Consider the following 23,473-nt stretch of genomic DNA (forward strand, 5'->3'; position numbering starts at 1 on the left):
TACTTACTGTTGTTTTATAATTAGGTTTGCAAGCACTGGAAACTGGATATGTTTTTTTCAAGCTTCCAGCTAAGGAAGTTTTCAACCTATTACACAATAAATTGAATAAAAACTACAATGATTTAAGAAATTGGGACTCCAGCAGAAATATTGATTTATTTCATCAGGAAAAATACCCAAGGAAATAAAGCCGTAACTTAATATATGTAAGTCAAATTAACCAATTTATGTAAATAAATAGGTTGTAAAAAGGAAGCTATTAAATTATATATATGTATACATTAGAGAAGGGAGCAGGATACAATGCTTTGGATGCTTCTTTGAATAGTATTCCAGAAATGTCTTAATATAGAGCATTAGATCTACAATATAATCTTGCCAAGTAATTATATCCACATATGAGAATAAATTCTTGGAGGATCCTGACTTGGCTTTTGGAGGTATCAGTTGCTCCTAATAAAACAAATATCTGAAATTGAGAGCTTTATTAAAGCAAGCTGAATCTACCCAGCATAGAGTATTTTTAAAGTTCACATTCAGCTTTGTTTTAAAGAAAGAAAACCCCAAACTATGCATAATCTTGCATTCTAGTCTCAAAGCTGTTGCACTTCTCTCGCCTCCTCAACTTGCTTTTAACCCTCCTTCCTCAAAGTCATTAATAAACACATCATTTATAGGCAGAAACTTAATATTCTAATCAATTACTACTCATTTTAGTGGCTGTGTGTAAGCAGATTATTTTTTCCAGACGACTCTTACTCCAGAGGAGTACAAAGGACACACTTCAGACCCTTGTAGTCCCAACATGTGTGGTTTCCTCACACTGGGAAAGCCTGGAAGCGAGCCGCCTGGCCCAGAGCCAACCCAAACCACGGTCAGTCTAAACACAGCACAGGCAAACGCTACTTTCTAACACTTTGCTGCTACTGGAGAGTATCCTTTAGCATTGAAACCTCAGCAGGGACTGAGATTTATACACGGCTTCTCACGCAACTTCCTTCATCTCATCCCTTCCCTCCACTAGCAAGATTCTACCAACCAAGCACAGAGGAATCAAAGAGAAGCACTTATGTGATATTGCTTTGTGTTACCTGAGCATTTATGCAATAAGATAATTTTGTAAAGTTGGTAAATGCAAATCTTCAAAATTAGCCCATCAGCATGCTTTGCAGGGCTTCTCAGTCAGTTTTACCTATTTAAATATGTTTTTCCTCTTTTTTTTTTTTTTTTTTTTTTTTGTGAAAAGTTAAATATTACCTGAATGGTTAAACTAAGAAATATTTTAATGTGCACACAATCATTCCTTTAGTCCAGATATGCAAGTGGTTAGGAATTTTATTCCCTGCTTTCATGTTACCACAGGGCACACATTCTCTATTCAGCTTACCAAATGCATATTTTCCTTCCTGTACGAAGTGAGTCTTTGTGCTACAACATCTATACCAAATGGCACTGACTGATTGCACATTAGTTCTCCTAGCTCCATCTGTGCCTCACTCTTCTTGGAAAGCACAACGTCCACAACGATCAGTGGTGGTTTGGCTGAAGGCAAAATGTCACCAGCTTGGATAGAGGGGCGGCACTCGCAGGGTGCCACCACCTCCAGCAAGGTCTGGACTCATAAAGCCCCACTGAACATAATGGGAAGTGACAGCACTCAGCATCTCTCAGGAGGCAAACAGCATCCCACAGAAACAGAAGTCTGCTTTTTACACAAACAGAGTTTGTTTTCTACAGAAAGCCTACACCAGAAATCAATTTGTAGCCTGAAAATCTGCAATTATAATTAACAGTGCTGTTATTAATGCAATATCCTGAGGTGGTGGGTTTTAAGTCAACTGCTGAGATGACAGAAGCAAGGTAAGTATTTGATAAAGCATCCCAGGGAAGAAACTTCCTGAAATACTCAGAATCTGAGTTTTAACAAAACTGGCATGTCCGGCATTGCAGAAGTCAAGATAAGAAATAAGATATTCAGCCTGGTACTGTATCTCTTCTATACAATGACAGCAAGTGTTGTGCTCAAACATGTGGGCAAAATAGTCTCTTGTTCCACCTGTTCAGCCCTGCCTGCAGTCACATTAATTCAGGGTCAGTTACCCCTTCAGAGCTGACAGGAGAACACAGTAACTTAAAACCCCCTTCTGGTGCTTAAAGAAAATATCAAACACAGCTGAGAATTTACATTTTCTTCATATCTGGAAGAAGCAGAAAACCAGTTTTCATGTGTTCCTGTGCAAGCATCTGGTTTTTACTCATAGCAGTCAATTGTGCTATGAGTGCTTTTCAAAAAGCTCCAGTTCAATGTGTCCGCTAGAAATATTGAAACCTAAATTGCCATCATACTATCTGGAGTTAACACATTGTCACAGGCCATGGGCAAGGGAGTACAGTAGATCCCAGTGGAAGCTTCTCCTATCACTGGTAATTTTAGGTATTAACACAAATATTAATATTAAAATTGCCACTTACATTTTACTATAATTTAAACCATCCAAATTGCCTGCACTCTGCTCAATATTACAGTAAAGTAATCCCAGTGATGCCAGGAAGCAATGAAAGAGCTGTCTTCAGTTATTTCCTTTCAAATGCTTTTAATCCAATAGGGTAACCATGACCAGAGAAATTGAGAGGTGAACACTCTGAGCTGCATTTTTCCTGTTTGCTGATATTTTGATGCTATTTTCATGCACTGCAGGACTCTTCCGGGTCGCTGATCTCTTGCAGGGCATCAGTTGCACAGATCATATAACATGAGAAATTCAACTGAACGAAGATAATCTGTATAACTATGGGAGGTGAGATTATCAAATCCTTGTAGACTGCGGTGCACAGTGAATCTGCATTCACCACAAATAAATAAATAAATAAAAAGATTTAACAAAATTTAACTTAGGAGATAAACTGCAGAAAATACACTGACCTTTTTCACGTTTTTGTTTAAATCAACCAAGTTGAGCTGGAAGATGTGGTCTTTAGCCCCAATTAGCAGCCGGCCCCTCTCCTCATCTAGCAGCAGGGTTCGAAAATCAAGCCCCTCTGTAGATCCCAGGAATGGGATGCAGCTGTTTGAAAGCAGCAAGTCTGTGGGTAAAATGAAGAAAACATTTATAATCAAAATTTTTATATATGGCTCATCTATATCTTTTATAAATATATGCAACCAGTATAGAGTATACCAGTGAGATAACTGCAGTCTTTCCAGAGTCATAATACAATTCCTGTTAATTTTGGATTGCTTTGTTTTGGTTTTTTTTTCACTTCCAAATTGGGTAATATTTACTTTCAGAAAATATTTTTCTGTATAAAATTTTCTTAACGCATTATCTCTATGGCATAAAGGAATCAGAAATTCAACAAAAATTAGAAACAAAAAAGACAAATATTTGCAAAATGTGTGTTATCTCTTTCCTTCATTCTAAGAAAACTAATGTATGTTTATATCATAATACTCAGGGATACACATGATTAAGGATTAATATCTCACAATATTTGGCCCTTCAGATATGAAGCAGCAAAGAAGGTCAATGCTAGCCAAGAATAGTTACAAGAAGGAAACAGTGGTTAGAAGTGGCAGATATCAGAGACCCACAGAATGCTTAGAGTTGGAAGGGACATTTGAAGATCGTCCAGTTCAACCCCCTCACTATGAGGAGGAGCATCTCTCACTAAATCAGGTAGCTCAAAGCCCCATCTGACATGGCCTTGAACAATTCCAGGGATGGGGCATCCATAACTTCTCTGGGCAACCTGTGCCAGCGCCTCACCACCTCATCATAAAAAATGCTTCCTTATGTCCAATTTCAATCCACTCTCCTTCAATTTAAAACTACTGCCTCTTGTTCTCTCTCTACAGGCTTTGGTAAAAAGTCTTCCTTCATCTTTTTATAAGACCCCTTTATATATTGAAAGGTCACAATAAGGTCTCTCCAGAGCCTTCTCTTCTCCAGGCTGATGAGCCCCAACTTTCTCAGCCTGTCGTCACAGGTAAGGTGTTAAAGCCCTCTGATCATTTTCATGGCCCTCCTCCAGACTCATTCCAACAGGTCCATGTCTTTCTTGAACCGAGTACCCCAAAACTGAGTGTAGTACTGCAATTGGGGTCTCACCAGAGCAGACTAGAAAGGCAGAATACTCTCCCTCAACCTGCTGACCACGTTTCTTGTGGTACAGCCCAGGATACAGTTGGCTTTCTGGGCTGTGAGCACACATTGCTGGCTCATATCCAGTTTTTCATCTACCAGTATGCCCAAGTCCTTGTCTACAGGACTGCACTCAGTCTATTCATCACTCAATCTATTCATCTCCCAGTCTGTGTTGATATTTAGGATTGCCACGAACTAGGTACCGGATCTTGCACTTGGTCTTGTTGAACTTCACATAGTCCACATGGGCCTCCTCCTCCAGGCAATCAAGGGATCTTCAAAGATCATTATTTCAATTAAATGAAGATGGTATATTAAAAGGAATGTCCAGTAGTAACATCTTTAAGATCCCTATTAAAAACACACTTTGACACTTAAGTTTTACTGTGAATTAATAGTGGCTTCAAATCTCTTCCAAAAGATAATTAAGAAAAAACATGTTACTCTATGAAACTAATGAAAGAATTTTACTTCTGTAAAAAAGCTAAAAGGCTGCAAAGTAAAAAGTCTGTACCATTTTGCTTAATGAATACTGTGGTAATTCCGGATGAGGACACACCATACAGAAAAGAGCACAAGGAGAGTTAAGTCTTGTTGGGGAGTCACTAATTTGAGAGAAAAAAATAAACATGTGAATCAGTTCTTCCACAAGAAAACTCTCCAAGCTAAATGATTCAGAAAACTTCAAACAGAAAGGCAAATCCTATATTTAACTGAACATAAAATTAAGGGTATTTCCACCTTACTGGCACTGGATGGACAATGTAGCCTTCCTGCTGGAGGAGCCAGACTTATAGCACAAGTTATTTACAATTCCTGATCATGATGAAAATTAGGGCAAGGGTTTTGCAGAAAATGTCCTGAATGAAATGAAAAAAAAAAAACCAAAACCAAACACATGAATATTTTTCTCCAAGGTCTCTCACAAACCATGTGACAAGCAAAGCAAAGATTAAGTTCTGTTGCTGGCTAATAAACAGCATTGTGGGAGGAAAAATATTTTATCATTATTAATCTGACTACCTGGCATATAATTATGACAATTACTTTTTGGCTCAGTTATTTCTACTTAAGTTTGTGTGGTTTTGTCTGGCTCACTGCAGAATGTTGTCACAATAAAATCTGAAAACAAATTGCAGCTCTATCACAGCTCCTATTCCCTTAGGTGAGATTTATTTGGCAGTACTTTGGAAAAACATCTTACTTCACATTGAAAAATTAAATCCAGTGTTAAGCACTACACTGCTTTACACCAGTAATGATCTTTCTCACATATCTTTTCTGAAGACAAAGATGTCAGGGTTTATTTTCTAAATTAGTAACACTTTAAAAGATCTGGTTATTAATTGACAGTGAGATCACTTAGGAGCAACTTATGGTTACCATGGTACTATAAAAACCTCAGTTCCCTCCAAACTGCTTCTTACACTAGAGCTGGCTGATGAACAGCCTGGCTGAAGAATGACCAAGCCAGTGTAATAAAGAAATACAATTTTTTTAAGAAGGAAAAAGAAACGCATCTTCTGAAGCTTAGCTCACTCCACTAGTGTGCTTTTACCCAATAAGACATAAAGATGTACTGCTTCTGACGTTTGTTGTAACTGGGTTCTTTCGCTCCTGGCACATGTAGTAACCAGGTTTTCTCTTACAGAGCAGCCATTTTGAGAGAAACTCACTATTAATATTTTGTGTGTGATGTAGATGTGTCTTCATTAGATGTCATCCCTGGTACAAACTTCCTCCCTTGTTTTTTTTTTTGACTGGAGATTGTCAATACTGAATATGATAGAGTTGTTTATTGGCAAGAGGTTCTCTGACGCTGGTCACAGCACAATAGGAGGTTCTATCTCCCTTGGGCTATTAAAATTCTTAAATACTGTTTATCACCTGAGCATTGCTGGAGCACACAATTTCTGAGTAATTGCCTTTCTTTTCTCCACCCATGATGGAAGAGCTGGCTGCATTACTAGGTTATCTGATCCACTGTATATAATAATAAATGTCTTAGAAATCCCTATTTCACAACTGTGTCCCAATTAGTAGACAGGATGAAGGGAAGTAGAGGAATATAAGATCGCAATATCAACTGATTAATCATTCACAGGCATTAATATGAATAAACAGCAGAGACTCATGAATTTCACAGGCTACTGTGTTTCAGCAATCCATATCACTGTGTTACTTCTAAATCTCTTGTGATGACAAGCTTCCAGTCATACCATAGTGCTCGCCTGTGGGACATGAGTAAATAAGATGCAAAATATGAGGGAAAATTCCTTTGCATCTCCAGCCATGGGAATTTGATCTGAGGAAGGATAAATGATATGTTTGTGCAAATGCTCTAAAGCACTTTCACTGCTTAGAGTCATGCAAAGCATGGGACTTTGCAAGGGTGTCACTTGCCAAAATATAGACTTGATCCTCCACATACTTGAAAGATGATGACTGAGGCTGCTCTCCACTTCCCATTTCATTCCTATTCGGAAGGAATGATCTCTGAAGTGACCATCCCAAGTGGAAATTTGTCATCTCTTGCTTAATACTTACAGAATTTCTCAGTAAAAAAAAACACCTGGAACAGTTACAACGGTGAGAGAAAAAGTTGCCTCATGACTGAAATGTACAAGTGGGAATGAGCCCTGCCTGCTGCCTTGTGCAGTCATTTGTTTCACTTCATCATTAGGAAAATATCTGTAAAATATTCCAGACTGGAATGACAGTAGTGCACTCTGCTTTCTTAGTGACACAAATGACAACACAAGCTGCAAAGTGATGAAGAATCATGTTTGGGCAGTTATTTACTAACTACTGAAAACAGCTTGGAAATAAGACTGAATATAAAGGCTGCATAATTTTTATATACAGTAAAAAACAAATGTCACATCACTTTCCTCTAGGTAGGAGCAAGTCCTTTCACTGCTGGAGAATACCCATGAAGACTTACATGGATATTGTAGAAATTCTGAACCATATTTCATATATGTCAATATAGCATAAATACAGTCATTTAGAGAATTCCTAAAGTATTCTGAGTTTAAAAGATCCAATTGACCTCAGATGTATTTGTTCAGAACAAATTCCCATCATTATATTGCCCTTGCCTTCAAAATACGAGCAATCCTTCATTTCAGACTTTTATTTCCTTCAGAATGATGCACAAATGGTTAGAGTATTTGCAAGCACCTGCACCTGCACTTTTCAACTAACTGCATCTTCAGAAGGAATTCTGAAATTGAGCGTTCTCTAGAGATAAACACGTCACCTTGAGGCAAGACAGAGAATTTTGCTACACTTTATGGCCCATTTGTCTGTGGACAGATAAAACAGCAGCAGGCTGTCCTGCTGCTTCTGCTCATCCTCTCTGGTAGCAGCTGTACAAAACATGACAGTTTTAAATTCTTATTCCATTTGGGCTTTGTTGATGAAGGCAGTAGGAAGTAAGATAAATTAACTTTGCTTCACACTTGGAGCAAATGAGAATTTTGTTGGGGATTTCAGTGTCCAGGATTTAAACCTGTAAGGAGTTTTCTGAAGTAAACCCAAGGTATAGTCGGCTACAGAAACTCAGATCTGACTAACAGCTCTTCTGACACTACTGACAAGTGCTGACAGTTCTCTTCGTAGGATTCATTTTACTCAAACCTGCTTTCTCAGACTGTACATCTGACACCAGGACTTGCTCCATTCAGCCTACAGCTGTTATAGATGAAAGATGTTTTTAAATTGGTCAGATATCTTAACAATACTTCCACTTTAACATTTTTCTCACTGTGTTCAAATGTATGTCGGCTTCCTGATGAGGGTAATGTTCATAACAAAGTAGACAAGATTCTCATACAAAAAAGTGGGAGACTTTGAACTGTAGTGGCATGAACAGCTCTGGTGTAATACCGAGGTCCAATTTCATGGGCCTGAAAAACCCAATAATATTGATACTAACAGGCTGAGGAGAGACATAGGGCACTGTGAGGTATTCCTGAAGAAGGTGAATTGACAATGAAGAGTTAATACCAAACAGATGTACTTGCTCAGTTACTTCATTAGTGCCTCCATTTTCAAGACTTAAGAGAACAGCTCAGTGACAGAAAAAATCCAGATTTGTAGTCTATCATTGCTATTATTGAATGCTATTTGTAATTTCCACACCAGTGTCATTGTATACTACACACCAGTTATAACCAGCACCTGAGTAACACAATTTTTATGGAAACACTGAATAGCTGTACATTCCACCCTTCCCTTTCCTCTGCATGCTCCACAATGCACTTGCACTTGCATCAAAACTCAGAGTCAGACCGTCAGTTTAACCACCTGCAACAATTTTATCAGTGGAAAATCTAGCCCTGGGTGTATAGCAAGAAGCCATGGGGACTATACTTCTCCCTGATTTCAAGCATTGCTACAGAGGCCACACAAGCTGCATGGTCAGTCTGTAAAGCTAAATAAGACATAAAGTCCTAATGGCACATACTCTTGTGAAAGGGGCTGAGGAGAGCTGGAGATAGTGCATGAGCAAGGGCAGGTCTATGCACCAGGGAGCAGATGAGGGGGGAAAGAATGGGTATGGGGAGAAGGGAGTGTATCTGGGGAGAAGGGAGCAGTTGTACTCAGTCCAGAAGCATCATGTTGTAATGTTGGCTCAGCTGCCATGAAACCACTGTCTGAGAGAGCCTGTAACATCTCCTAAGTGCTGATGCCCCCTCAATGTCCTTCACACCGTTCCCCTGAGAGCAAGGGCATTTCCTCAGAACTGGCTTCGAAAAGCTCTTCTAGTTTCTTGACTCAACCAAGATACATTCAGATGGACATGCAGGCAGAGCAGAAACAGTAAAGGAGGTGAAACCAGGTCTGGGAAACAATAATCAGCTCACCAATGTGACTTGCTACCTGGGGAGCAAAGGCAGTATTTGGCTGGGCTGAAGGGACTGTGGAGGGAGCAGTGCCTGCACAGGAAAGGAGGCAAAGGCCAGGGACCTCTGCGAGCAAATTTACCTGTCAGTGCAACAGAGATTTCTGCTGTTGGCAGCAAACCTGCTTTAGGAGGTTCCTACTTGCTCTCCCTGCATATAACTGCTTGTTCCTGTCCCCACAGGGAGGTTCCCTCTCTGACGTGGGCCAGATAAGCTTTCTTTCCCATGCTCTGAATGAGGAAGGGGAACTTTTGTAAGAAGAGAGTGGGAGGATTAATTCATATTTTAGATGTTTCTACCATCATGACTTCTGGTTAACAAAGCAAAATTAGTAGCCCTGCTCTGAAGTGTTACAGAAGTGCAGCACAGACACGTGACTGCTGTAGGGAATCACCGTTTAAGTCACTTAGTCATTATTTCAGATACCTGCATCAGATGGACATTCTCTAAGAAAATGTGGTTTAAATATAAAAAATAACTGTTTTCAGGAAATTTCAAAAGGCTTTGAGACTTTTTTTATTATTTTTCTTTTTTTACCCCTGTTTTACACACATACACATATATATTTATATTATCGAAAAGCAAGCGAGCCAGCAAGTAGAACAAGGTAGCTAAATTGGCTAAAGCAAAGGTAGGTTTGCAGAACAGTTTTGCACTGGCAATAGTATAGAATGCCTTGGAGCAATGAAAATAAACCCAATTCCCATTCTAATACCTTGAACTAGACTACATATTTACTATGGTAAACTAGATTTACTATGGCAAATATAATTAGGCTATATATTTTCCTTTGGTAAAATGAATTAGAATTATCAGTTATGCTTTCTGATATTGACATGAATTAAGTTCTTATAAAGCCATTAAAAATAGAGCTCATTGAATATCAGCATTAATTCCCTAATAAGCTAGATTTTTGTCTTGGAGATGTGCCAAGCAATCTCTATCAGACTCAGAGTCCCACCTGCAGATGTTCAGGTGGACCCAGTATATGCCCTGTAGACTTGGGTAACATTTGCAAGAGCAGTGTAGTTACTAAAAATGACAGGACAACGGATCTCAGAGATGTGTGTCTGCACAAGGAAACCACGTGCTGCAGCATATTAGTTTCAGAGCAACAGGAAAGCAGGTTCAAAGCTCCAGCTCCTACGAAGTGCACACCCATCAGTAGATCTGGAATGGGCCCTAAGAGGTTTCCTTTACAAGGCAGACAGAAGCCCCTCCCAACCTAATTTCAAATATAAAATTGGGTGACATGACCTGTGGATGCTCTAGGATATAGTTATAAGCTTTTATTTCATATTGTAGGCAGGTCATTTTTTATTATTAATATTTATATCCATTATGTCATATAGGCTAGGGTTGTGTTACATATTTAATGTGATATATTTTTCAAGAAAATCCAGAGTGCATGGATGATGCAGAGAATTTGTAAAGTCACCCTAATCGTACCAGATAAATTAAACACAAAATTTCAATGTCTTCAGTAACCTCTTAGCTGCCAAACTCTATGGTTCAACAGCAAATCATTTTGGGACAGTTAGGATTTGGATCACAAAGTAGAATGTCTATTTTCTAAAAAAAGGTATCTCTGTCACTCCCATCCTTGTTGAAATGTCTCTGTTAAGCAGAGTTACACAATCCTTCTGACTCCTCTGACAGTGCTCTGGCATGATAAAGGAAATTTTGTCTCTTTCTGCTATTTCTTTGTCTATTTTTGTCCAAAGGACTCTGAGTACAGAACAGTCCTCCCCTTAATCCTTCAGCCGCTCTGTGAGGAACTCAGATATAAGTGGAACAGCAGAAATCGGGAGGGAGGAAAGGGAAATAGGATGTGACTCGAGGAGGACCTGCGTGGTGACCACAGATGTCCACTGCTAGACAGACACTGACGTCAGGAGGATCATGCCCTCAAATTAGTGCATAGAAAGAGAACGGGGTTGGGAATTTTGAAACTCATCTGAGTTGGATTTACTTAACAGATGTTGTTAGTAAACATGCAATTAAAAAATAGATTTTTGAAAGAACCCTCTTCAGAGCTGATGCCACTGATCATGTGTCTTCCCCACATTCTTCTAGGGGACCAGTTTTTTACACTGTCCCATCCTCCTTTTTGCAAGAGACAAATCATTCTTCCTTTTTGTGTTTTTTCTCTCATCTTTTGAGATTTAATAAAGTCAAGATTCAGCAGAATAGTTTGGTATTTTGTGAACACAATTCTTTTTTTATCCAATTGAGGCCCTATTGTGATCATGAAAAAATGAAAACTGTTGTGAACTACAGGCTGTTTACACTGTTAAGAGGTTGATATGGGTCAATTCTCTAAGGTTATTCTTAGTTCAACTGCTATATAAACTGTTGATGTCACTGACTGGAGGCTGCTCTCCAGGACATTATATATATATGATAATTATATGACAGAAAATGCAACATATGGTTGGATCTGACCTTCAAGTTCACTAGTGTAAGAAAGGAAAAAAAATTCTGTAAGAAACTTGCTGTTTTTCCCATTACTAAATTGTTATAAATGCCTTCAAGTTTATACTTAGTCTACAGAACATACAAAAGTCTTTCCTCACATGGACAGCAGTGCCCCATCCATCTTCAAGCTAGGGTACATTGTAAGTCTCAATGATCATTGCCTCCAGAAAGCATTTTTGAGACAAAACAGACAAAGTCTTTTGCATAACTAGACAATCATCCAAAACTGCGATCTTCGCTCTCACATAAACATTTTGTTTCTCTGCAAAACAGTCTGAGACAGATTTTTCTGAGAAATAACAAATCATCAAAAATGAATCTAACAGCAAACAAGGGACTAAAGAAAAGCACCACTTCCTCACTCAGCCCACTTTGCATGATCTTCATGAGCATTCAGATTTACAGCTGCTGATATTGCCACAAGAGCAGGCTTTTGTTGGTTTTAGTTTTTCTTCCTGTAGAGCAAGCGCAGCTGCAAAATGCAAGCTCATTTCTAGGCTTATTTGTACACTACTAGTTCCAACCATTCATAGTTGTGCAACACCCCGTTGGGGTACTGGGGTTGCTGCAGTGTCACAGATAGTTTAAGTGAGGCTCATGGAGCTGTACAATTGTAACTACGTTTTATATATACGTTGTATAATGAAACAATGCATGACGTGGAAATAAGCCAGCTACCCTGAAACAGAACAAACTAACAGCTCCGATGCAACAGTTAAGCATCTCATCAGTTATAAAATAAAACAAGTTTAAAGCAAAAACTATACAGAGAACAGGATGCTTGACATTTTAAAGTAGCATGTTCAAAGGATCATTTTTAGAACATTAAGGAAATGTACTCATCCCATCAAGTTCTCAAAAGAATTCCTGCCACCAAAATGTTCTCTGCTTTTTCACCGTGTTGTAAGAATGGATCACTATTAGGGGGAATTCTTAGAGGGAAGAAAATTCTATGTACGAAACACTGCATGAAACTAAACAATCTTTAAACGGGGCTAATTTCCGCATGGAACTGATGATTTAGCATTGTCATCCTTCAGTAGAGGAGAAAGAACTGCCTGTCTTTAGTTTACTTATTTAAGGTTAAAAAAGAGACAAGGAGTGTAAATTTGATCCTGCTTCAATTTACTTCAGTGGCAAAGCTCTTGCCATGACTTTAGTGGGAGTGAGACTGCAGTTTAATTCATTCAATATGGAGAAGAACAAACCAGTTGAAAATAATGTTCTTGTTTATTAGATTTAAATTACTACCATAGTTGTTTTTAACAGTGTTAAGTAAGTCCTGTTTTAAAAGCCAAAGGTTGCCTTCAGTGGTGCCTTTTCCTATGTACTGTGTCATAATGCAGGATCCTGGTCCTCTGGCCAACTCACCACTGCTCCCAGCAAGCATGGCTCACTCTGGGACATGGCCACATTCCCATATGGGAATGATATATGTTTGTGGATGTCAGTGTGGATATGTCACTGTGACAATATCCAAATCTGGGCTAGGGCATCCCTTCCAGCCAAGAAACCATGGTGCACACTTGGGTAATATAAATGCATTCGTTTAGAACACAACTACACTTATTAAGACAGTCATGAAAAGCAGCAAAGTAAAGTGAATCAACAGGTTAAACTTGCTGTTAGGAATCTGCATTTCTACTGGGAAATTTTAAGATAGCCACAAATTGAAAGAAGTTGAATTTTATTTCTTTTTTTTCTAGAAGACAATCAGCCTTCTGGTCTGGCTATTCGCTGCCTCTCCCTATAAAGTAAAATGCAGAAACACACACACAAAATCTGTATGAAAGTACCTGTCAATGAATTAACAAAGATTATTACTCAAAAGATAGACATAAATAAGACTGTCTATACTGTATGAATTAAACATGTCCACATGTGTAAATTAGGACACAGATCCTCCTGTTCTTTAGTAACAGAACTGATGTTCTCCTGTAAATGACATTAATGAATGAGACTGGTTTGTGAAAATCTTCTGCATTTGTTGTAGAGGTCAGAATGAGGATATTAAACGAGGTAGCAGACAATGAGGATGTGCTGCTTAGGGAAGCTGAATGTCACTTCTGTGCTTGGGGAGTTCTACAATTTGCATGAAGGTCACATGGTATCTCCAGCTACATGACAATTACTGATAAATACACACTGTTGCTCTGACACTGAATGCAGGACTATAGAAAGAGTATTAAAATATGGAATATTACTCAAAAATCATCCCCTGATTTTCTAAAGATAGTAATCTTCTATTAGAAGACAACTTGTTACCTTCTCCTAATATTAAACATAACATAAATATAATAAGAATATCTCATAATCTTGTAAAAGTATTTAAGAAATATAATTAATTAAGGTCTATGCAATGAAAATACCCTGGAAGTATCACAAGTACAGTCATAATTTCTGAGATATCAATGACATGAACCAGTACCTAAAAGCTAAAGACCAAGTGAAGAAGATAAAAAGAAATATTGAAGAATTATTCAATTAATGGAACAGAGAAAACGTGGGCTGAGGTATGCGATTAAAGATCATATTAACAAAGGTGGAAAACACATGTACTACAAGATATTTTAATTTAATTGCATGTAGTTTTAGTTTTATATGTGCACAATTTTTTTTAAATACATTTTTAGAAGTGAGGCAAACAATAACTGAAATCTATCATATGACATTATATTAATTCCTTCACTGGAATATCTGTATCTTAACATTTTCAGCACAGATTTTCACCCCTTAAGTTATTTCACAGAAGACAAAACCCTACATCTGCCATTCAGAGAAGCTCTAAAAGTTTAATTGTTGTCTGAATGCGAAGGAGCTGTGATGCACTGTGGTTTATTGAAGCACTCCTGCGGTTATAGACACTTCTTTTAGCTACCCTACCGTCTTGTCTCCCTCTTCCTTGATCCACCACTGACTTATTCTCTCTTTCTCTCTCTCTTTCCTCTGTGTTCCTTTAATACCATTCCCTCTTTTTATTTATCTCTTTTTGTCCCCCATGCTTCTTCACCCTCAGCATTCATCACCTGGCATTCCCTTTCTTCTCCTTAGTGCTACAGGGCTTGGGAAGAAGCAGTTTCCCAGCCCTCAGCTGAGGTGTGCTGGGCTGGGAGACACAGTAACTGCAGAGCAAAGTCCTACTTGCTTCCAGCTTTCCTGCCCCAGTGAATGCTCAGCTCTTCTGGGAAGATGGAGCTATGCCATCCCATAAACACATTTCTCCTAGAAGGGGATGAACCCTTCTCTACAAAGACACATGTGTGACCAGGTCTTTGAAGCTGCCTGATGTGTCCAGTCTTGGTCAGTTTTCCATAAAGAAGGAAAAGAGCCCTGTATGCTCCTCCTTATGATATTTCAAATCTTAGTTCCAAAGAACAGAGATGCCAGGACTTGTCAGTGACGTTACTTGTAACAATTTTATGAGAACTGGCAAGACAGTTCATTTCTCCTACATCTAATTCTCAGAAACCTTGGAATTATTCTAGCGGAAATACTTGGGGGGAGGAAGGTAGACTTAATTCCAACTATAATTAATGGTCAGGAGATCTGACATGATGTTATCAACAACAAAAATATGATTTAATTACAATAAGCCATACTGACAACATTTACAATACGTAAGTATGAAAAAACTGTAATAACATTTTTCTTCCATGTGGAAAAAGAAAAATACATCCCATTCCCCCCCAAAAAAATTAAGAGAAGGCACAATAAATTCTGATAATTCTCTTTCTTCTGGATTTTCAGTTCCATCACTGCTCTCCAAATTAAGATTTATGTGCCATTTTCTATCTGTATCTGTTGTTGATTCTTCCCCCCCTGCAGGAATATAGGTGGATAAGCTTGGACAGGAAACTGTATCCCTCAAGCCAAAATGAAAGGTTTATAAAGTTGCTAATAAAAGTTTGGGTCAGGGCCTAAATATCAATCATCCACTCATTGTCTTTTTAAACGAGCTCAGGCATTTTCCCAACCACTCCCAGTAGGTCTCTGCCACTATTTTAAACTAAGATTTCAGCCATTTCTTTTTTCCCTGTGTTGACCTCAATAATTTTTCTTTCTCCTCCCATCCTTACCTGCCAAATGCATCCATCAGGATTTTGCCAAAGGCTGTCTGCTTTTGAAGTTTAGAGGAATTCGCTAATCGTGAGTGTCAAATCCACAATAAATGCCATCGCCATATGGTATATGCTGCTTTGGGGAATTATCTCAAAAGGCCTGGCTGTGAGAAGGCTGGCTGTATGTTAGGAGGGGTTTATTGCTAACTTTCATAACTCATGTCATGTTCTTTCAGTTTCTGTATTCATTGGCCTCAGCGAGTGCAACTGTTTCCTGAATTTATAAAAATGTTGTCAAGATCCCTTGATCTCGCTTCCTCTGTCTCTCTCACAGAAACACATCCAAACACATCCATACACAGTGGAATAGCAAAAGCACAGTGGCATACAAATCTAGCAAAAGAGAAGCTTGTAAATAAATAGCATGTCACTCTGCTTACTCAATAAATTCCTCGGCGTGTTAAACTCATGATAAACATATCATAAGCCCTGACAAAGGCTTTACAGCCTGTCCCATCACACCATCATGAGTGTAATTCTGCAATGCATAGGAAGACATAAGTTTGAAAAACAGAGCAGAAATAGCTCCCATAAGGGCAGGGTGCTGACATAGCTGAAACATAACTAACTGGGGAGCATTTGTTTGGGTTAAAGAAGACAATATCAGTGACATATCTCTGTGCCTGTGGTGTGCTGTACCTTCTAAGCAACAAGAAATCTAACCTCTATAAAAAATTGTCCATTAATACATAAATACATCTGTTTAAACCCCTCAGCCTCTAACATTCTCCACAAGAACCACACACAAGATTAAGAAATTCCACAGATAAACACGTTTTTGTGATTCAAAGAAGTAAGGAAAAAGAAAAATGCATATCAAGAATACAAAAAAAATATTACAAAAATAAATTACACTGTCCTTTGAAACACTTGGGGCAGCTCCCTCGACTTTCTCTGATGCTCGAGGAAGGTGTGAATGTTCTCCATGTCCCACCTCATCTCCACCAGCCACATGGGAATGTCTCCAATGGGCCTCAGGATGTTTCAAGTAGCACTAGAAGTTTATGTTTAGGCAGTGACTCCCCTCTAATTTATGTATAGTATGTTAACATCCTCTTGGAACAAATAGAAGAAATGGATTAAAAAGACAGTTATATTTCTGAAACATGTGTCCCTACACATACACTAAAAAGAGAACTTAATACTGTCCCTAGGCAGAATTCATCCATCTTTAAGGCTTATATTATGTATTTCTGGGAACTGTAGGGACAGTGTTTTGCTTTCCTGATTAATAATACAAATGAACTGCTGGCAACATCACATCAAAACAAAAGTGGCAGAATCAGAAAAACTACTGAAAAGTTTACCTTTATAGGAAAGCTTCAGTCTCGGGATATTTTGTTTTGACGTTCCAATGACTGGAAGGAACAGTATCACTAAAGATAGTAGGCTGCAGGCATGTGGCGCTTGTAAAGCTCTCATTCTGCTCCCTTCTTCTGTACCTTCTTTTGCACTATGCTGAAATATCTTCCCACTTTTCAAACAATCCAAGTTTAATCTGGAAGAAAAAAAGAAAACATCTGTAGATCTCCATTTTTCTATAAACAATAATTCTGTGAGCAAGCCAGACCTATCTTTAAAGAGTAACTGATTTAGTATCTTCGTTACAGAAGTATTTGTTCATCTAATATAAATAAAAATGTTGTAAATCTGTTTCTTTAATAATAAATTTGCACATTTTGACACTGGAAAAATATGTAAATTTTTCAAACACCAGTGTCTAGCACGGCTGAAGTTTAAGCACAAATTAAATTAATGCAGTATCCATAAGAAGAATATTTTCCGTTCAAAAGTGACCTTGTAACTTGTTAGTTCATGCTGCTCCACTGGATATCTTTATGTTTTATAACTTTCTTAATCTCAGTACAACAGCTACTTTATATTTATGCTATGGCTAGAATGAACCATAATATCTCAGATACCATGGGGGTACAAGCTGAGTTAACAGTGAGTACATACTCATCATAAACTTTCATAAAAAAACTAAGAAAATTGTATAGAGCAAGCAGTTGTGTTTTATTTTAATAGAGAAAAAAGTCAACGTGGATGGCAGATTTAAAAGTGCTTTCACTATAGTATTTCCAGCAGAATAACTGCCTCAACTCATTCACCAAAATGTCCTATAAACTTTAATGAGTGTTTCATGCAGAGGTCAATAGGCTGATATGGGACTTCATTAGCACAGCGTGCAACTTAGCCAGCTTTGCAACACTTTTCACTTAATAACAGTCATTCATATTTCATAAATCTTGAAGTGTTTTACAAATGAAAGCAATTATCACTGTCCTTATTTTCCCTATGCAAAAAACGGAATCATAAAGCTGCAGTGAACCTATTTTCTCAAAGTCACACAGACACTACAAATTTTTTAGTTGAAAAAAGCAACAGCAACCCTGGTGTCCCATTTGTACCTAGTTATCAGGTATCTCTTTTGCCCAATAACTCCAGTTTTGCACATGAAATCATTTGAAATGGCATCCTGAGTTCTGAACGCAGAACTTGATGGTTAATAAATCACAGAGATCAGAGTATGAAAATATTTGTGAGACCAGATCCTTCCCCCTGCAAGTGCATGATGCCAGAGGTCAAGGGAGATGGTTGGTGAAATGACAAATGTCAGTGTTTGAGTAATGCCGTAAAGCAAGGAGTAAGGAAATGTTATGGTTAGTGGAGAGATTAATGGCCCATGACTTGCCATGAAAATTCTTTTGTGAAAGGTACTGGAACTGCTTGATTAAAAGACTAATCCTAATGCCCACATCAGCCAGCACTTGCATGGACATCAAAGGAGAGGTTTCTTGTAAGCCCATGAGAGGTGCGGGGGCTCGTGGCCCCTGAGCCTCTCCCCTGGTCTGACACTCAGTTCGCTGCAGTGCTGGTGTCAGAGAACCCAGAATCAACTTGGCACCTCGTGATGCAGACAGTCCATCCTTCCTGGCATGAAAGGATGGAGAGGGAACCCCTTCAGTTCTCTCCACCACAGGAGATCTCTCTCAGATGAAGCTCAGTCTTTCTGAGCCTCCAGACCACCTATCAATATCAAAAGACAATGGGGTGTGCAGGAAGGGCACGGCAGGGAAAGAGACAGGGGGAAATAATTCCTAAAACCCCCAAAGCATCATTCCTATTGCAGAACTTTGAGCTTCTTTCTTCTCAGTCCCTTCCCCAACACTCACATCCAGTGTCTGAATGTCACTATATCTTCATGAGATGACATGGAAAGAAAATAAAACAAATGTGAAATGCTTCTGCTTCATCTTTCCCTTCCCTTCCCTTTATTACAGTATTGGATCCTCGGAGAAGATCCTTATTCCTTCTGTGCCAATACATCTATTTGAGGGTGAACCTTGAAGGACTGCTGTTGATTAGACTATCTTGGGTTATATCACCCTGAAGAAATTTATTTAGAGGTAAGAAGGGGAAAAGAAGGGGAGGGAGGAAAGGGAAGATCGTATAAAGATGAGACACCAGCCCTGTTCCTTTCCAGTAGGATGATAGTGACAAACCATACTCCAAAAAAAAGCAATTAAGAAGGAGCCAGTCTCACAGCAAATATGTTGAGAACTCATGGCCTGAGGGTCTGGGCCTCAGCCGACAGGGGTCTCATCAAAGGATTTGGGGCTCATTTTCCTGAGGCAAAATACAGTGAAGAATCAGGACTAAATTTGGCACTTACAGAAAAAAACGAAACACCAGTTACTGGAATGAACTGTCATTTGCTGAACTTGGGCCTTGGCCACACCCCCCAACCTCATTTTTTCATGTAGGTTTCTTTTGCTAATGGGAACCTTCCTTATTTTCCCCCCCCCCTTCCCCTTTTATTTGAATAATGTCTGTGAAAAACCATTTGCTGTCACAAGGCGGTTAGTTTGTACTGGAGGCAGCTGCTCTGTGAGCTCAAGCCAACACTGTCCTGTCTTAAATTCACTGCAATCTGGCCAGATTGTCACACGTATTTTTAGTTTATGATGATCCTCTAATACAATTTCAGCTTCTACACAGAGTCTTTCCAACAGTCTAATGACTAGCTCAGGTTAATGAACTTCAGAGCAACTAACTTGCCATTAATCTTGGGGAAATATCCTTCCTCTGTAACACATGTAATGTTAATCAGTGTCCTATGCTTAAAAGACCCACAGTCACACTGCTCAGAAGCAGACTCCTGAGCAGAAATAAAATATAAAACCTAAAAGCAAATCTGACTCCCCCATTCTTTCCTCCCCTGAAAAGTAAGAAGAGTTCAGTCATGGAAGGAAAAATTATAGTTTCCTTTAGTTCTTCAATACTTTTGCTAAGCACCAGCATGTTCTAAAACTTCCTCATCATGAACAGTCCCAAAATAAATGAGGAAAAAGAGTCTGAAAAGAAAACTCCTGAGGCTAAAGCTTCTTTCCCACCTTGGCTTCAGCTAGGAAATATCTGCACTGTGTTAATTATCACCTGCAGGACTGACTGTGGAAGGAAGTTATGCACACACCTCGCTGAAATAGGGGCATTTCCAGTGGAATAAAAGAGCTTTTATTTGCCCCACGTAGGGATGGGAGGCGAGAGGCTGAAGAGGGGCCAAGGAACCCGGCTCCATCCTGCTTGGACCTCCCTGGGGGGCTCATAAATTTGTAATGGGCTGTAGGTTAAACTGCCAAAAGACAAAAAGCTGAACTGCTGGTGTCCTGCCATCCTGACACAGAGAGGCAGCTGGACCTGACTGGCACAGGCGTGATGTCACGTCCCCTAAACGAGGTGTCACCTCCCTGCAATTGGTCAGATTTAGTGGAGCCTATAAAACAGATTGCTCCGAAGCTACTGTCTGAAACAAGAAAACCTGGAGCCAATTTACTAAACATAATTTATTCCAGGTCCTTTGTGGCAATAAACAGAGCTCTTCAGCCCTCTCAGACACACAGACAGTGAGGAGCTCTGTGCTTATGGGAGGTTTTTCAGATCGTTCAGCTCAAACCTATCTAAATGCAAAATCTCGCATTCACAAATACTGTGTAGTTTCTGACTTCTCCTGGCGTCATGAAGTCCAGAGCTGAAAGGACTGTGTCCCATCTGCAAACATACACTTTTTTAACAGTAGTTCATGTAGCTCTCAGTTAATTCCATAACAAAAACCTTTATGGAATTGGAGGATAATTTAAAACCTGTTTCCAGCACTAGTTTTCCAAGGTCATTTTAAAATTCAGAATTTTGTATTCCAGTAAAGAGATAGGGTTCAGTTTTATTGAATCTCATAGCAATGTTACAAACCGTGACAACTGAAAATTGAGAACAACCTTGAGTTGGTTCATGGTGATTAAAGATTATTGTTGATTATGGATTATTGAAAAGTATGTTCTCTCTTTCCTATCTCTTTATTAAGTACATGTCCTTTACATATATGCATACAAATTTAAAGCATGCTTCTTTAACTACAAATATACAGATATTTTGTCCAATGCATATACCTGTAGATGTCTCACCTTTGAATTATCATATATATGCCAAAAGAAAAATTCCTATGATTGTCTACTATGTGGTCCAAAACTGTACTATAATAATGAGTTGGATATTGAATACTCTTTGGTAATAAGAGAGAAAACTACAAGCATACGTAACTCAGACTAATAACTTATAAAGTCAAATAGACTAAAAATAAAATTACATCTTTAGACTTAACATTCTTAACTTATTTCTTGAACAACAGAGATGACATTCATCCAGAGTACAATGAAACTATGTTCTTGTACCCCTTAAATAGATGGTCTGTTGATATATTATTTGGCAGAAGAGGCTTTTCTCTTCATTATGAATCTTAGTTAAAGCTAAATCCATCCAAGAACTGGTAAAGAGTTATTATTCATCACCATTCTCCTCTTTATTAAGTAGTTTTTGTGCTGTTTATAGTGCAGGAAATGTTCTCTTCCAAGGATTCTGAAAAATACTGCTTTTTACATAAACCCCAGATCAGCATTACATAACTTCCCAACACCAGGAAAAACTACAGAATAAAAAGACAATGGTACAATAAAAAGGCCTACAATAGGTGATTTTTTTTAATTTTGTTTTGCTTAAATCATTGGGTTTAGTGTTTCTGGTTTAGATGAGCTTTTGCCGTAGAGCAGCCTTTGCTATTGTTAAATACCCAGATGATTAGCAAATACTCATATGAAGCATAACCCAGCTTATAATGAGTTTTAAAAAGCTTTAAAGGCTTTGCCTTTACTGAGCTCCTCTCAGGATTTATACACTATCCATTCAACACCAGTAATTGGGAAGGCAAGAAAAAACACTGTTCTGATTCCCACCTGAGAAGAGTCAAATAGAGCAAAGAAAAATGAAGGGATTGAGATACAAGGAGGATGTACCTGAGGGAACAAAGAGTCAGTAAAAAATCTGTTTTTATTGCAGAAAATCATATCATAATAAATAAAGCTCTCCAATAGAGAGAGAAAATACCTTTGAGGATTACACCGGATTTTTTATTCATTAAGATAAATTTAAACTATAGTAAAAATGATGATGAAGGAAGTGAAATTTGAGAAAAGAAGGATGAAGAAACTCAGTTATTTTGTTCATTTTTAATAGTTTTCTGGATCTTTCTGAAGCCAATCTACTGATGGAAGCATTTCTTACAGGCATGTCATCTGTTTGGAGACAAATACAGGTAGGAATGGGTAATTTATAGAGTGGTCTGTGTCACATTGCTATGAAGAGCTTATCTGACCATGAAATTTACTATCGGGCACCTAAAATTATACACACAGGAAATGAGCACTTTATCCTCAAAAGATACCAGGATATTTTTCAAGTCAATGTCAATGAGATCAGGATTACACGCAAAGATTTCGCATAGACGGAGAACTAATCCTTTCAGAAAGTGGCAGATAGACAACCATGCACACAGGTGTGTTATATATGACTAGTAATGGTGATTGTGAGTTATTTTATCTGTGGTATTATATCTTTTAGACATATAACACATAAATCCAAGACTGACAATAAAACAAATGCTACTCTTTAACCCTAATCCTTTGTATATTGTGTCTCCTGAAAAATGAAGAAAATCAGACACATAGTTTTACATTCTATTCCCTGTTTCTCAAGCACAATATTTATTGTGAAAAAAGGTGGGATGGGATCAGGTGGGTTGAAAAGCACCTTGTCATCTGATAATGATGTTGCAAAGAGGAGGTGAGCACATGAATAAAACGTCCCACCAGTCAGATGCACAGCTTGTATCTTCACACAGAAATATCAACATGCCTTTCACTCTGAAGTTAGATGCACATGCACCTCTGATACTTCTCTTCTTTTTTTTTCCTTGTTTTCTTTTGTGGAAGGAACTATGACTTCAGGTATTACATCTGTAATAACAGATTCCCATAGGCTCTTTATTTAGAACGACATGAGAACACCCTATACATCTGACCATAAAGAAAAAAAAAAGAAAAACCAAAACCCAAACACAAGCCAAAGAAGAAAGCAGTGTAAGGCACGATTTAGCAACACATAAGAATCAAAAGGAACTCTAAGCCAAACCTCAGTGTTACATTATTTTAAGTACAGCATGTTTCCCCAGCAGACCAAAAAAAACCCTCTCAAGCTATGAAAAGTGATTCTAAGATGGGTTTTGTAACTGTGGTATCCAAGAAAAGAAAAAGGCAGTAGCATGAAAATTCCTAGAGACATTAATGAAAAGGTAGACTAGATGGAAACCGCTTCCTGCTGAGTGCTGTGACGTCCGAAGGGTTTCAAAGAGAGAGAATTTTCCTCTGAAATGTCTGTCACCACCTGCAGCACTTGTGGTGGCTTGGCTCAGCTCTAACTATAGCAGACAGGG

At 38.5% G+C, this 23,473-nt stretch overlaps 1 protein-coding gene across 3 annotated transcripts in view; it reads right to left on the reverse strand.

The window, feature by feature from the left end:
• The window catches only part of SEMA3D (semaphorin 3D), a 138,491-nt gene that overhangs the window by 76,258 nt on the left and 38,760 nt on the right, over positions 1-23,473 (reverse strand). For all 3 annotated transcript variants that reach the window (XM_027733996.2, XM_027733998.2, XM_027733997.2), the window contains exons 2-3: positions 16,959-17,149; positions 2,924-3,084 (exon numbers count right to left, since the gene is read on the reverse strand). In XM_027733996.2, the coding sequence (XP_027589797.1) occupies positions 2,924-3,084; positions 16,959-17,149 (352 nt within the window). The remainder of the gene's footprint in view (positions 1-2,923; positions 3,085-16,958; positions 17,150-23,473) is intronic.

This window comes from Pipra filicauda, unplaced genomic scaffold (assembly GCF_003945595.2).
Source record: "Pipra filicauda isolate LSUMZ 115617 unplaced genomic scaffold, ASM394559v2 scaffold101_size5749837_pilon, whole genome shotgun sequence".
Lineage (NCBI taxonomy): Eukaryota > Metazoa > Chordata > Aves > Passeriformes > Pipridae > Pipra > Pipra filicauda.